At 41.5% G+C, this 16,637-nt stretch overlaps 1 protein-coding gene across 1 annotated transcript; it reads left to right on the forward strand.

Annotated features, from left to right (window-relative positions):
* The first annotated feature begins 431 nt into the window (after positions 1-431).
* LOC146689395 (uncharacterized) lies at positions 432-10,361 on the forward strand. Its single transcript, XM_085436572.1, has 2 exons — positions 432-700; positions 8,403-10,361. The coding sequence occupies exons 1-2, from the start codon at positions 529-531 to the stop codon at positions 9,572-9,574; spliced, it is 1,344 nt and encodes a 447-aa protein (XP_085292698.1). The 5' UTR covers positions 432-528; the 3' UTR covers positions 9,575-10,361.
* Positions 10,362-16,637: the final 6,276 nt, after the last annotated feature.

The raw sequence follows: 16,637 nt of genomic DNA on the forward strand, positions 1-16,637 counted from the left end.
AAACGTGTGTTAAATTGCTTTAGTGATAGTCGAGTGTGTTTATGCTTCTGTGTGGAGAGGATTGATTGGAATAGTGATGATGATTTCCACTATCACTGTCAATTGTCAGTAAACACTTCATCTGGCTGATTAATCTACACGTGAGATATTACAAAGTCTGTATTATTAACTCTGTAATTAGGCGCCATTCTTCTTATTTTACGGCGCTGTTGTTCAATCGGGGAACGCTCTCTGTTGAGGAGAAAAGCATGAATTTCTTTGTATACGGATTATCCATTGTTTAAATGTCCCGGTAGTCGAAAAGGAGGCAGAGCTGCTGAGAAATGCTAGGAGCTAACTGGGCGCTAACCGTATCATTCAAATATGTCGCAATGTTGGCAAAGAGAGGAAGTGACGTAAAATTTGCGCATGCGGGGTACTGATAGGGTTTCCGGTACGGATCGGGTAGTGACAGTAGCGTTAGCCTGTTATTAACCTTGTTGCGGATGGCTGTGTAGCCGATGAGTGTGGCAAATTGTTGCAGCAGCAATGTCTTCAGTTGGTGGGTGGAGGAGCGTCATTGGTGTGAGGCTGGATGGAGCATTTGAGGGAATCTTCACAGAGTTTGAAAGTAAAATGGAGCAGTGCGAGACAGAAGTGGAGCATCAGCGCAGACTGCTGGAAACCATCCGGAACCCCGAAATAAAGCTGCACAGAATAGGTGTGTAACATACAGCACGGCAGCAGGTGTGTTTCAGCAACATGTCACCTGGTTTAAGACAAGAAACGTTTCGTTTATGTCGGCATGTGGACACAGAGAGGGCTGACTGCAGAACATTAAAAACACGTGTTTTTTGAATGGAGTTTGGTGTGAGTGCTGGAGTTAGGAAAAAGTGAGCTTTTACAGGGGCTCATTATTCTACTAGGAGTCAATAAAATATTTTTTAAAGAGAAATATAACTTTTATGAAATAAAACCACACAGCCAAAACGTCTTGGTGCATTCTCAATCATCCAGGTAAGTAAATCTCCAAAAGTTGATTCTGTTCATCTGGACGTAGCTACGTCCAGATGAACAGAATCAACTTTTGGAGACACACAGCCAAAACATTAACCCACTCTTAGGCTCTGTTAGAAAATAATAAATTAAATATTAGACACATTGCTATAGAGTCTGTCCTTAATGGCACTTTATGTTATCCTATTGTCAGACAGTTCAACATCTGACCCATTAGAATTAGTGCAACTTTAAAGCATAATATTAATATATTATAGTATAATGTTCTGTTCAACCCCCTCTCATTTACCTGAAATTTTTATGGTTTAAAATTGGGACAGTTTTATGGTGAGAGAGAACTTCAGGCTTTTATTTTGAAAAGTTGTTGACATCAGAATCAAAATACTTTATTGATCCCTGGGGGAAATTATTTACATATTATTATTATACATATACATGTTCAAACATTTTCTCAGATTTCAGTGTGTGAGGGGGAAATTGTGGACCATCAGATTTTAAAAATTGGAGATGGGCAAAATTGAATGGCCCTTATGCTTCCAGACTTCCGTTTAGCTTGAAATTGCATTTGTGCCCTGCCCTGCAACAAGTGACGAAAGAGGAGTTAAGAAAATTGTAAGTCAACAGGAAACACCTGGAAGATGTGAGGGTGGAAACAAACTACCATACAGTGGGGCAAAAAAGTATTTAGTCAGCCACCGATTGTGCAAGTTCCCCCACTTAAAATGATGACAGAGGTCAGTAATTTGCACCAGAGGTACACTTCAACTGTGAGAGACAGAATGTGAAAAAAAAATCCATGAATCCACATGGTAGGATTTGTAAAGAATTTATTCATAAATCAGGGTGGAAAATAAGTATTTGGTCACCCCAAACAAGGAAAATCTCTGGCTCTCACAGACCTGTAACGTCTTCTGTAAGAAGCTTTTCTGTCCCCCACTCGTTACCTGTATGAATGGCACCTGTTTGAACTCATCATCTGTATAAAAGACACCTGTCCACAGCCTCAAACAGTCAGACTCCAAACTCCGCCATGGCCAAGACCAAAGAGCTTTCGAAGGACACCAGGAAAAGTATTGTAGACCTGCACCAGACTGGGAAGAGTGAATCTACAATAGGCAAGCAGCTTGGTGTGAAAAAATCAACTGTGGGAGCAATCATCAGAAAATGGAAGACATACAAGACCACTGATAATCTCCCTCGATCTGGGGCTCCACGCAAGATCTCATCCCGTGGGGTCAAAATGATCATGAGAACGGTGAGCAAAGATCCCAGAACCACACGGCGGGACCTGGTGAATGACCTGCAGAGAGCTGGGACCAAAGTAACAAAGGTCACCATCAGTAACACACTACAACGGCAGGGAATCAAATCCCGCAGTGCCAGACGTGTTCCGCTGCTGAAGCCAGTGCATGTCCAGGCCCGTCTGAAGTTTGCCAGAGAGCACATGGATGATACAGCAGAGGATTGGGAGAATGTCATGTGGTCAGATGAAACCAAAGTAGAACTTTTTGGTATAAACTCAACTCGTCGTGTTTGGAGGAAGAAGAATACTGAGTTGCATCCCAAGAACACCATACCTACTGTGAAGCATGGGGGTGGAAACATCATGCTATGGGGCTGTTTTTCTGCCAAGGGGACAGGACGACTGATCCGTGTTAAGGACAGAATGAATGGGGCCATGTATCGTGAGATTTTGAGCCAAAACCTCCTTCCATCAGTGAGAACTTTGAAGATGAAACGAGGCTGGGTCTTCCAACATGACAATGATCCAAAACACACCGCCCGGGCAACAAATGAGTGGCTCCGTAAGAAGCATTTGAAAGTCCTGGAGTGGCCTAGCCAGTCTCCAGACCTCAACCCCATAGAAAATCTGTGGCGGGAGTTGAAAGTCCGTGTTGCTCGGCGACAGCCCCAAAACATCACTTCTCTCGAGAAGATCTGCATGGAGGAATGGGCCAAAATACCAGCTACTGTGTGTGCAAACCTCGTAAAGACCTATAGTAAACGTTTGACCTCTGTTATTGCCAACAAAGCTTATGTTACAAAGTATTGAGTTGTATTTTTGTTATTGACCAAATACTTATTTTCCACCCTGATTTACGAATAAATTCTTTACAAATCCTACCATGTGGATTCATGGATTTTTTTTTCACATTCTGTCTCTCACAGTTGAAGTGTACCTCTGGTGCAAATTACTGACCTCTGTCATCATTTTAGGTGGGGCAACTTGCACAATCGGTGGCTGACTAAATACTTTTTTGCCCCACTGTATATGGTAAAATGTTGATGAAAAAGGGAACTTGTCTAACTGTTTTTAGCTTTATTCGATGATTACGTTGCCTAGCGTGAGGCTTTGGCCTTCCGTCAAACAGAAACTGTGAGAACTAATCTTGTCAAGCCCGTTATGAATAATATAGGCTTACTCGCATTGCATTCTCTACAACGGTCATATCATAGTTATGCTTAGTGTATTACTAAGAAGTGTTTTGCTTGTAATAGCATACGTGCTTGCACAGTGACAGCTGTCACTAACTGTAACTGATGCATGTTATGTTATCTACTTACGCATGAAGGGGCGTGGACCCTAACCCTGTTTTTTTAACCAGGAAGAACACCATGTGTGGTTGAGAAGTCTACAATTTTTTGGCTAATTCCTGGACAGTCACTTGCTTAATGGAAATGTGTTAGGAAGAATAGAAAAAGTCTTAAGAAAGGAGAAGTGCAGCGCTCAGAGGATCAGATCGCACTTACACTAGACTCGTCAACAGTGTTCTTCAGTGTTGAAACTACAATGTCCGCAACATGGACAAAATGAGCACATTTTCAAACAGAAACACAATATGACAAAAACATATAAACACGTGAATGTTAAAGAACATGGCACATGTGGCTCATAAAAGGCAGTAAATATATTTTTCTTTCCTTTCCACATTTTCAAAGTTGTTCTGTGACTGAAATATTCCCTTCATCCATCACTTAGCCAATTCAGGGTGTCTGTGGTGGCATATGCTTATGGAACGCCAGGACTGCCATAATGAATTAATTAAATACACCATTAAATAATTAATTAAATGTGGCAATAATTAATTAAAATTGGAATTAATTAATTAAATAAATAGTTATGACACATGTAATTAATTAATTATTGACACATTTAATTAATTATTTATATATTTCACATTTTAATTAATTATTTACACAATTAATTAATTATTGACACATTTAATTAATTATTTATGTATTTCACATTTTAATTAATTATTGACACATTTAATTAATTATTGACACATTTAATTAATTATTTCATGATATATTTATTTATTTCATTTTGGCAGTCCTAGCGCCTGGCTCTCATCATGAAATAATTTTATCTGTCAGCCTCACCCATCAAACTCAGGGGGCGGGGTTAACGCTGATCGAGTCAAAACCATTGCTTTGGCCTGGTGGCCATTGTTTCTAGCACACAACAACCGGCATGTGGAAGCTAACAGAACTGAGCTTTGAAAAACCCTGTTTGTGTGTCACCAAATACCGTTTTAATATTTTTTTAGCCGAGAATGTAGTGGTTTAATCTTCATGTGTCTGGTCGGTTTGTCAAGATACAGCCTCTTTGCAAAAGTGTTTCGATGATTTCGGAGATGTCTGCCCAGTCTCACGGCAAAGCGTCGGATAGACCCGCTCGCCTCGCAAGCAATCCCACCGACAAAGCGCAGGCCCCGGTACACAGCTGTAGTAACCCCCGCTGACTTCTTTTACTGAGGTTATATTTATCGGCGTTTTATTTCCTGATGTTCTTATGTGTCCTACGTGTTTCAGTCGCCAATTCTGAATTATAACTAACATTAAAAACATGTTTAAGGAGGAGAGAGAGCAAATAAATCTGTTTAACATCTGATCTTTGGGTTTTTGTTCAGTAATCAGCGTGACCTGTGTATAAACACATAAAAGAGATAACGTTGGTGTTTCCGTCATGTAGTAACTGCTGGCTTTAACTGTACAAAGGTTGTTCGACACTATGAAACACATACAGACTTCATGATGTTCGGCTAATATTTTTATTGTGAATATTAATCATGCTGACCTCGCTCTGTACACCACGCAGCGAGGTCAGCATGTCCACGATATCCACGATATCCTCAGCTCCATGAGTTAACACAAAGTTTCCCACCTGACTATCTAACTTCCAACTATTCCAGAGACGTGAAAATATACAGCATAAAGAAAAGTGTAAGAGACTCAGCAGCAGATTAGAATAACAGTTATACATTTAATAAATCACCAAATGAATCCAAGAAACGAGCAAACCTGTTCCGACAATTTGAGTTTGTATTCCCTCAGCTGCAGACTCGCTGCTGTTTAAATGTTTGAAAAGGAAGATTAGATATAAAAAACGTCAAACATAGACTCAGTCTGCCTTCACATTTGATATGAGGCCAGCACGTATAGTGGCCTCAGCAGGCTATTACTGAAATACACGTGCTATATCATAAACTATGATATAAATAGGGAGGTCCTATTAACATGTTTAGTTTTAAAGGACACCTTCCTGCCTTTAGTCTCATTCATGAGCAGTATTAGTTTTCTTCTAACATCCAGAAGTCTGCACGATGTGTTTCATAGTTTGTAACAAGCCTTTGACAGGTAAACATAACATGACCGAAAAAGCAAAAAAAAAAAAAAAAAAAGAGAGAGAGAGAGAGTGTGTTGACATAAGAAGAGAAAATGCTCTCAATTATGGAGACAGGCAAATGGTTCATTTATGTTTGATGTGTGTTTATTCCTCCCTAAATATCGTCGGTGAAGTTTGCCATGCACGTCAGATTTTCCTGCGCATTTTTATACCTCTGCCAACAGAGAGAGAAAAAAAATCACATTCTAACAGACAGCTGGTGCTTAGAATACAGTTGAATAACTATTAAAAAACAGATGATATTTAGATGATAGTTCAGTCTAACACATGTGCCAGTGAACCATTAAACGTCTGTGAAACTATGCAGTTATGAAACGTAACTTTAACCTCAGCCAAACCGATTTGCTCAGTTGTAAATAAAACAGCGAAGTAAACGTGACCCGACAGACAGAACCTGAGTGAATGAAGTCCAGCGTTTAACCACTGAGAGCTAAAACTCAGCTGAGGTTTGAAAGCTGTGTGCCGGTGATTGGACATCAGCCGCTGATAAAGCTGTTCGCCTATAAAGTGCTCTGTAAGGAAACGAGCTCCAGCAGCTCTGCGCTCGGGGAAAACACTATATTTACTTATCTTGTGCAGAAAAATGCGCTGACATTGCGTTATATCGAGCACCGGCTGCCCAGTTAAACTGTGACTATCACCAGGTAACTAGGCGTGTTTCTTGAATTAGCAGCAGGTGTTAAACAGCTGACAGATGAGGAGGAGGATGCATGCAGGTAAACTGAGGGTCTGTTGAGCTGATCGCTGCTTCGTGAGAAAAATGTCAGCTCGTTCTTTATGTTACAGAAAATGAGAATCTGCGAATGCAACATGTGGAACACGGAGAGTGGAATATGTAAACAAACCGGTTAACGTACCCCCTCGGTGCACTCTGCATGCTAACTGTTAGCAGAGCTAGTGAAATCTCTGAAAACATCTGAGCACTTTTGCAAACATATTCTATGTTGACAACCTGACCAGACATACGGCGCGACATTCGCGGCTAAAACACTGTTAAAAGTGTAGCTGGTGACAGAAAAACGGGGTATTTTAAAACTACACCACCACCATTGCTGCCTGTGATTTGATCTGCATTCTGGGATACCTGGCTGCCCCAAGTCTACACAAGCAATCGATTATCTAGGATCGACCTGTTTTGACTTACTTTGCACGGCAACCAATCAAATGTTAGAGAAGCTGCATGGGCAGCGTTAACCCCGCCTCCTGAGTTTGATGGGTGAGGCTGACAGATAAAATTATTTCATGATGAGAGCCAGGCGCCAGGACTGCCAAAATGAAATAAATAAATATATCATTAAATAATTAATTAAATGTGTCAATAATTAATTAAAATGTGAAATACATAAATAATTAATTAAATGTGTCAATAATTAATTAATTACATGTGTCATAACTATTTATTTAATTAATTAATTCCAATTTTAATTAATTATTGCCACATTTAATTAATTATTTAATGGTGTATTTAATTAATTCATTATGGCAGTCCTGGCGTTCCATATATGCTGGCAATACAGCTTCTATATTGTATTGCCAGCATAACTCTAAATGCTGCAGTGCAGCAGCAGATATTGCTAATGCAAACCTATAAAACTATAGCTTCCATACACTTTGATTATTTTAATACAGCTCATTATGTGGATTTAGAGGTTATATAAATTTATGTGAAGGCGAAACCTCGAGAAGAAGCGGGTGTTATTCTTTCAGTGGTGTCCAGTGTCTCCTCTGCTAAAGGAGGCAATAAAAGAAGCAGTGAAGCGCCTTTCCTTAATATTTAGAGAATGCAAACAGCTCTCATTATTAGCCAAGCAAGCTAAGCAAAACGAACTATTTGACAGCTCCCTTGTTGTTAGCCTTGAGTAACGCATTATCTTTACTTCACCTGAGGCTTTTCTCTAATATGTGCTTCCTCATCTCCTCCGTCCCGCTGGCTGTGACCCGGAAGTTAATGGCAAGAAGTAATGTTGAAGGATGCCTCAAATCCTGAAATGTATCAGGAGGACAGAGGAGAAAAGAGACTGCTGGAGGAGCAGCAAGCAAGGATGCACAGGAGGAGGAGGACTCTTTGAACACCCTCACTGTGTCTATACCCCTCACACTGCACCATTTATTTATGGTGGCCCTAAATATAAAATTATTTTATATCTTATTATATTGCCCGTTGTTTCTTTTCTTTTATCCTCTCCTCACTACCTCCCGTGTTGGCATGTTTGTTGGAAGGAACTAGGATCTCTTCCACTGCCTCACAAGGGTTTGTAGATGGGTATAGTGTGATCCACAAGCACACAGTAAGATTTGCAAATGCACACTCTAATCCACACACATGAAGCATTTTGACAACGCCTAAAACTATTTTACAATGAATAACAATATTATATAAATAACAGTAACTGATGCACTAACCTTTTAAGTTCATCGTGACAAATCGGATCATTTTGTCTTTCCAAACCTTCCTACAGAGAGTGTAAAACTACATGTAACATCCCCCTCGCTCACTTGCAAAACCTTAAGTACAGGTGCACCAGTGGATGCGCAAGGATCCACTGGTGCAAGCTGAGTTCAAGTCCCAGTGGAAAACTGGGACACCTGGGTTCTTCTCTATACCTGCATTTTTTTTGTGTTTGTTCGGGGAGGGGAGGGCAAATGTCTCTCCACACCGTCACATCCCAACTAACGATCTGCTCACGTTTTGCCTCGTGTCCCTTTGTCCCTGTAGACCAACGCTGCATCTGTACAAAGAAGGAAGAGGAAATCTCTATCCAGGAGAAGAACGCCAGTCTGGATCCAGAGGATCAGAAACCTTCACTGATTAAAGAGGAGCAGGAGGAGCTGTGCATTAGTGAGGAAGGAGAGCAGCTTGTGCTAAAGCAGGAAAGTGATGCCTTCATGGTGACTCCTGTTTGTGAGGGCAGTGCCGAGCTTCTGTCCTGTTTTGTACCTGAGAGTCGAGAACAGGAAGGAGTCAAATGTGAAAACTCAGGAATGCCCTTAAAAACGGAGCCGAAACCAAAGAAAGTCTGTAACAACACAGATGAAAACACACAAGTCTGCAGGAATAGTTTACAAATAAAAGAACTTTGTGGTACTACGAATAATAATATAGATGGGACGCTTTACTCCTGCAGCTCCTGCGCGGAGACATTTGAACATGAATCAACGCTTAAAAATCACCTACGAATCCACGCAGACGATGAGCCGTATTCCTGCATGACATGTGGGAAGGTTTTCAACTACAGCGCTTCCTTCAAGCTCCACATGAAAGTCCACACGGATGAGAGGCCGTGCTTCTGTGAGAAATGCGGCAAAACGTTCAGAAGAAACGATAAGCTGCGGCTGCACATGAGAACGCACACGGGGGAAAAGCCGTACCTCTGCATCACCTGCGGAAAAAGGTTTAACGACCCATCGGCGTTCAGGAGGCACACGGCCATACACACCGGCGAGAAGCGGCATTCTTGCAAAACCTGCGGCAAACGTTTTGCCCACAGCAACAGCTTTCTCTGCCACATGAGAACCCACACAGGTGAGAGGCCTTACCTCTGCACCACCTGCGGGAATAGATTTGTCAACGCCTCAAAGCTTAAAAGGCACACGAGGACACACACGGACGAGAAGCCTCACGTCTGCAACACCTGCGGGAAGAGGTTCATTCGCCTTTCCAGGTTGACGAGTCACACGAGGATTCACACGGGCGAGAAGCCGTACTCATGCCAAATATGCCAGAAGGACTTCGCTTACACCACTTCCTTGAAGGTCCACATGAGAGTCCACACAGGCGAGAAGCCGTACGTTTGTGAGAAATGTGGGGAAAGTTTCAGTCAGGCGGGGAGCCTAACCACCCACATGAGAAGGCACGCAGGTGAAAAAAAAGTCCTGAAACACCTGTGAGGAGAAAATATGAGCGAAAATGAGTTGATTAGGTTTTGGTTTAAAGAGGGTTGTGTAACTTTACTGTGTGTTATACTGTACATGATGAGCCTGCCTTTAGATTCAAGTCTAATGTTGTGTTAATGTGGTGCGTCAGCGGTAATGCTCCAAGTGCTCGAGTTGCACTGCACAGCAGAGGACAACAAAAAAAAATGGCTTCAAGGTAAGAAAATAGAAGTCTGCAGTCTTTTTAATGACCAGCAGGAGGCGAGTCTGGACTCAAACGCTGGTTTTAGGTCATATTTCATAAAATGTTGTAAATTATGCTCTGTAATAAAGGCAGATGAGGATTAATAGAGTATATGTACTGTCTGAAATCCTGGGCAGAAGCTCCCCCACTTGTTTCAACACCAAGATGGTGAAAACCAGCTTGAGGCTTCATGACATGATGTCATGGTGGATACATCCATCTTTTAGATGCAGTTTGTGGGGGCATCTTTTTATGATGAAATCCTTAAAATCTGAGAATTCACCAGCACTTCTGAAGTATTTCATCTCTAATCGTGATATATGTATGCGGGATTATGTGTTAGTCTCTCATGTATATTAGAGGACTACAGGCTTGTTTTTAATAAATAATATAAGATGGGAAGGAGTGATGAAATGAGAGGCCGGCTGGCTCTTGTGGTTCATCTGAATCAGTTGAAATCTGAAAAATCGACCCTGCCAGTTTTTGTTTTTCTTCTTTCTTTTTTTTTTGTAAACAAAAAAATGTAGTCTCAAAGAGTGTAAAGGACAATAAAAATTCTTTTCAATACAAATATCTTTTTCGTTTTCAATTATTCAAACATCACTTCCCAAATTACTGGATCAAATGATTATTGGACACCTACCTGTGACTGACATCAGATTACATACAGTAATTAATAGGACACGGCGTGCTTGGTAAATTTGTAATTGTTATATGAAGTAGTGTTTGACTATTTTATGATCTTAACTTAATTGTTTCTGGTTTTCATTAATAGCTGGCGTTAACTAGCTAGCTTGCTATGGAGAGGTTCACCTGCCACTATTGATTAAACACAACCTTTTACAGTACACGTGATGGACATTCTCAGCAGAGACAGATGTGACTGCTGTCTGAAGCCACTCTGTACAGCCAAGCCACCTGCAGCAACTGCTGCTGTGTCAGATTTTCATTGTCCCATCCCTCTTATCCATTTTTAAAGCTCCTTCTGACTTCATGGTCGTGGCAAGACAATGATTATTGGGACAGCTAGTAAAAACTATTTAAAAGTCAACTTCAACTTGACACTTTTGCTTATTAATTACGCTTGCACACAAGGTATTGAGGTGATATTCAACTGAATCTCTTTTTATTCAAGCATTAAGGAAATGTTCACAATACATTGGAGATATTTAGGGGAAATAAACACTAGACTCATGTCTGGGATAATAATGCTGATTTCAAGCAAAAAACTAAAAAGCCAATAAAAAAACAAACCTGAGGACAGAGGTGCGTACAGGTGAATTCTGAGTGGAAGCAGTACATGAAATGTACGTGATTGAGGAGCTGACTTGAACAAAATCAATTGGTTGCATTAAATATACACTCACCGGCCACTTTATTAGGTACACATGTTCAGCCACTTGTTGAAATAGATTTCAGATCAGCCAATCACATGACAGCACCTCAGTGCATGACCTCCTGATCAAACGGCATCAGAATGAAGGAGGTGATTTAAGAGACTTTGAATGCATCATTATTGTTGGTTCCAGACAGGATGGTCTGAGCATTTCAGAAACTGCTGATTTGCTTTTTATTATTATTTTATTCAAACCTTGAAGCAGATGGACTGCAGCAGCAGAAGACCACACCACTCCTATCATCTAAGAACAGGAAGTGAGGCTAACTCCTTGGGTGAAGGTGGGTGGATTGTTCCCTGGCTCTTGCAGTCCACATGCTGAAGTATCTTTAACCAGGACTTTGAACCCCAAGTCGCCCTGACGGTTTCACCGGAGTGTGACTGTTAGTGGCCGACAAAGTGCCTGTGCATTGATAACAGTACTGTATGAGCTTCGAGATTCCCCATCATATGAGCATGAACCAAATGTCTTCATGCTTAATCTATTCTATGAAGAATTACAGCAGTTCAATGAAGTGTCAACTCAGTGAAGTGTCCAGCTAGTGTGTCTGCAACATACTCAAGTTATTTTCTTCACATTCTTCTTCTACTTAAAATTTCAGATTATTTCGTTAATATGAAGGACAGATGATAAAATATTTTATGAACACATGGATATGTATTCACTAAATTGTGCCTGGGCTATAACTGTGCATATATTTGCCTGGCCTGGTCCTTACCTGGCACTTATTTTCAGATGCAGCAACAGCCTCCCTCTCCTCCACCTTCCTTTTTCAGCAGGTGACTTGTCCACGGTGTAGACAAGCATGCAGATAATTGCAGACTCACTCCTGTTTACCTATAATATCAGTGCTCAAGCTGACAGTTCATCACAGGCCAAAACAGCCCTCTGGCCACCAGGACATGTCCTGGTGTTCCCCACAGGCCACCGATCCGTATACTTTCACTACACATCACTGGAGGATCAAGTCGAATCAAAGCCCCCCTCCACTTGTTGTTGTGCTGGAGAAATGAACAGTCCTCTCTGCTTTTGCAATCCTTAAACCTGTTTCTATCCTCAAGAAAAATCTCAAAAACTGCTTACTGCCTGCCTGTGATTGCTTTACCGTCTGCTTTAACTGCCTGTTTGGTAAATCGTGGTCTGCTGAGCTTTTAATGGTTTGTTGCTGTGCTCATATTCTCAGCTAATTTACCTGTGGATCCATTTGTGGTGCAACATTCGGACATTTGCACTGCAGAGCTGTAGACGTACAAAAAATAAAGGCTGATACATTTATTTCATGATAAAGTAAGAATAAAAGAAATGACGATGTTTGGAGACAATGAGGGGAAATGCTGGGGTTATAGACACACACCTTCTAACAGAGTGCCGATTTCCTGAATTAAAAATGTGCATTTCTTTGAAAGCACTTTCATCTCAAAATACCAGCAGTCAGCAGCTTAAGTCCACCCACATCAGTGTCAACCATCAAACACCGGTGTGGGTCCAACCCCGTGTCAGCTCCTGAAATCTTTCATTAAATAAATCGCCCATAATTTCAATGCTTCCGGCCTTTACGAGATCAAAAGGCAGAGCGTGGATTTCATCGGCATAAATTATTCAGTGCATCCTGTGACAGGTGGAGCTGTGGCACAACAAAAAAAAGGTACATACCTGTCATCCGTCTTGTTAAATATGAACAAATCGCCCTCTGTTTATGAACAGCGTATAGGACCTTGAGTCAGACTTGTGGGGATGTAACGCTTCCCTCGGCAGAATACTAAGCAAGGATTTTGGGTGTGTGAACATGGGCACAGTGGATTAGCATGGAAACAACACTGGCAACATCCACTAAAAACAATCCCTGCAGAGCAATTCAGAGTCATGAAGGGAAGCGTATCAGTAGCAACATGCACAAACACACATGCACTGCACATACAGGCCATCAGCCCCACTACACACACACACACGCACACACCAGTCTCGCTGGCAGTAATCAGAGTGCAGTGTGTTTTTCACAGCGGTGTAATTCATCAAAGTGACGGCTGCCAATGAGTCTCAGTCAGCCAGACAGCCACAGCTAATCAATCATCAATCTACCTGCTCTTTGTCTGCAGCCACCACTGCCATATTTCACGACACACACACACATTTATACACACAGTCTCCCTTTGTATGGTTGCCTTCTGCAGCTCCTTGTCCAGATCACTGTGTAGAGCAAGGCACTAACACGACCAGGGTTAGGAGTTTAATTCCCTCATTAAGCCGACTTGAGAGAGAAAGTAATTAAGCGCCCATCGTGTTTATTGAGGAAGACAGATGGGCGTTACATTAGTCGGATTTTATGAGCTCATATTTAATATCTTTAAAGGATTAGCCTCATGATGTTCTTCTTAGCTTATGTTAGCATAAAAATACAATTTGTCTGATTAACCTGTAAACAGACAGAGTGGGGCTGCAGGGGAACTCACAGGAAGTGAGTCTACAATGCAAGATTCAATAGTCACACCACAGGAATTTCTGCTTAAAGGTGCTTACTAGAAATGTTTCCATACGGTTGAGGTGTTTTGCCAAGAGTTTTTAGTAGAATAGAATATAATGGAAAAGAATAGAACTTTATTGTCTTTGTACATGTACAATAAAATTGTGGGTGCTATACACCAGCTGTGCCAGAATCAAATACAAATTGTAGACAGCAGGAATAAATAAGAAATATGGGAAATGTATGCAAAAATAAGAGAAAGACACACATTTAAGAACAAGTTCAAAGTGCTTGGAGAGCAAAGAAAAGACTTGGTCTATATAGAGTCTGTGTGTGTGTGTGAGTGGCCTGAGTGGTGAGGGTTACTCAGGCCGTGGATCAGATTGGTGAAGTAGGTGGGCAGGGGTGGGGTGTGGGGGCATAGTGTTTGTTAACAGTCCAAATGGCCCAGAGGGCAGTGATCAAGCAGGTGGTGGGTGAGGTGCAAGGGGTCATCTGTGATGGCCCTGGTTTTCCTGAGACAGGAGGCCTCACGGGGTGGCAGATGGCAGCCAATGATTTTTTGGGTGGTGTTAATTAACCTCTGTGCAGCCTTCCTGTTCTCAGGCGTGGCCCCTCCAGGCAGTAGGAGAGCTCGCTCTCCACTAGGGGGCGGTAGAAGGCCACAGCATCTTCTGGTCCAGGTCATTCTTCCTTAGGACATAGAAGAAGTGCAGCAGCTGCTGGGCCTTCTTTACCAGGGCAATGGTGTTGTGGGTCCAGGTGACATAGGCAAAGACGTGTGTGCCCAGAAACCTGAAGGTGGAGATAGAATCCACCTGTTCTCCATTCATAGTCACAGGGGAGTGGACCTGTCTGCTCCTCCTAAAGTCCATTATGAGTTATTTTGTTTTAAGGACGTTCAGCTTCTGGTTGTTTTCTGAGCACCAGCAGGACAAGTTCTCTACCTCCACCCTGTATGCTGTTTCATCTCCATCAGAGATGAGCCGAACACCGTGGTGTCATCAGCATACTTGACGATGATGCTGGTTGGGTGGGTTCGTGTGCAGTCATAGGTGTACAGGGTGTAAAGTAAGGGACTGAGAATGCAGCCCTGCAGAGATCCGATGGTGAAGGACAGCGGGGTGGGAAAGGTGGAGGTCGGGTCGTACTGATTGAGGCCGGTTTGTGAAGAAATCTTTGTTCCAGGAGCAGGTGACAGTGCTGAACTGAAGGTTGTCCAGTTTGGTGTTGAGGATGTCTGGGATTACGGTGCTGAAAGCTGAGCTGAAGTCCACAAAGAGTATCCTCACATAGCTCCTGTTCTCCAGCTGGCTGAGCGCTCTGTGATGGGTGATGGTGATGGACCAATTTACTCTGTAGGGGGTGCAGGGGAGGGGTGGTATCAAACCAAGCAAAGACAGAGCCTGGATTTCACTAGTCAGCCAAGGTTTTCGGTTAGGAAAAACCCAGATGGTTTTGGTTATCATCATACTTTCTACACAGCACTTAATGTAGAAAAGGACAGACTGAGTGAAGGTCTCTGCTGTTCAAAGGACCCGTATGGCTGACCACCTAGAAATTTAGTATTATGTTGTAATTTTTCAACTGAATTCAATTCAGTTTTATTTATATGGCGCCAACAACAAAGCGCGTTCATTTTCTAAGGTAAAGACTGTACAATAATACAAAGAAATTTTAAGATGATGTTGTGAACTTGTCGCTTACTGTGACTAAAAATGTAAAACTGTTTGTTTTTACTTGGGAAGCAACAAATTACAGATACTTCGTTTCTGTACTTAAGTAGAATTTTCTGTACTTTAATTAAATACTTATTTTTCTAACTTTTTACTATTACTCCCTAATTTTTACATGAATATCTTTGCTTTCTATTCCTTACATTTTCAAAGCAAGCTGGTTAATTTATGTTCATTTATATAATTTGCAGTGGGGTCAAAGACAGGCAGGTAATTTCAAATGCAACATTTCTGCCAGCTCAACAAACATCAGCAAAAACACAAACACCACCTGTTTGTGTGCAGTTTGTCACACAGTGTGTTGCTAGCTGAAGTTCCAGCAGCTGTATTTCAGAGGGAGAGAAAAGAAAGCATGCTAACTTCACTCAGATGGAGAAAGATGTAAGAAAACAAGGGAGGAGGAGGAGAGGTTATATTTAACGATAAGGCCTGCTCAGTGGCATTTGATAAACTTCAGATTTAATGACATGTTATGTCACCATTTTTTATCACATATTGGACCTTTATAGGATGTGTTTTGATAAATTATGAATTTTCCTTTTGTGAAATGTCCTGCACAACAAACTAAGCTGTACTAACTTTGTGTTATTCAAATGTTGCGTACTGTTGCAGTACTGTGGTGATTTGCACTGTAAAGCTCTGTGTTGGACAGGTGCTCAGTGGCTGTGGTTTTGTTTAACTGCGTTTTTTAAAATCCACAAAGAGCAGCAGGTCAACTGATCACAGCCTGAACTCAAAGAAAATTTCCTTCAGTTCACTTTAGAAAACATTGTGAGATTCTTTTCTCCATGGTGAGTCACTCCAACAGATCTTAGTGCTACTACATCTACTGAATCCCACTTTAACCCCAGACTTAACTCATTTTCCTGTTTAGATGTGGAGGCAAAGTCACCCTCTACACCTCAAGAGGTCTGGAAGTGTATGCAACAGAAAATAGTTTGGGGGGTTTTGTTCTCTAATAGAGTCAAGCTGAGTGCATTCATCAGAACTCAAATTTACATTCAAATAAGACTTGTTTTCTAATGCTAATATAATTTTATTGTCTTATTAATATAGCACAAGGTTCAGTTAGCTTTGCAAAAATATGATGCATGATGTTTTGGAGTGTTTCATGGGGTCCCACTGGATCATCCAGCTAATGCTTTCTTTGCATTAGCTGGACTTGACAATAGCTAACACCCCAGTATGAGATAACTGGTATCACAACAATGGTTATCAAATTTCTCTGGTAAGCCAGGCT

This window comes from Copadichromis virginalis, linkage group LG17 (assembly GCF_057382275.1).
Source record: "Copadichromis virginalis isolate Kocher_CV1m ecotype Utaka linkage group LG17, C_Virginalis_male_GT1.1, whole genome shotgun sequence".
NCBI classification, from domain to species: Eukaryota; Metazoa; Chordata; class Actinopteri; order Cichliformes; family Cichlidae; genus Copadichromis; species Copadichromis virginalis.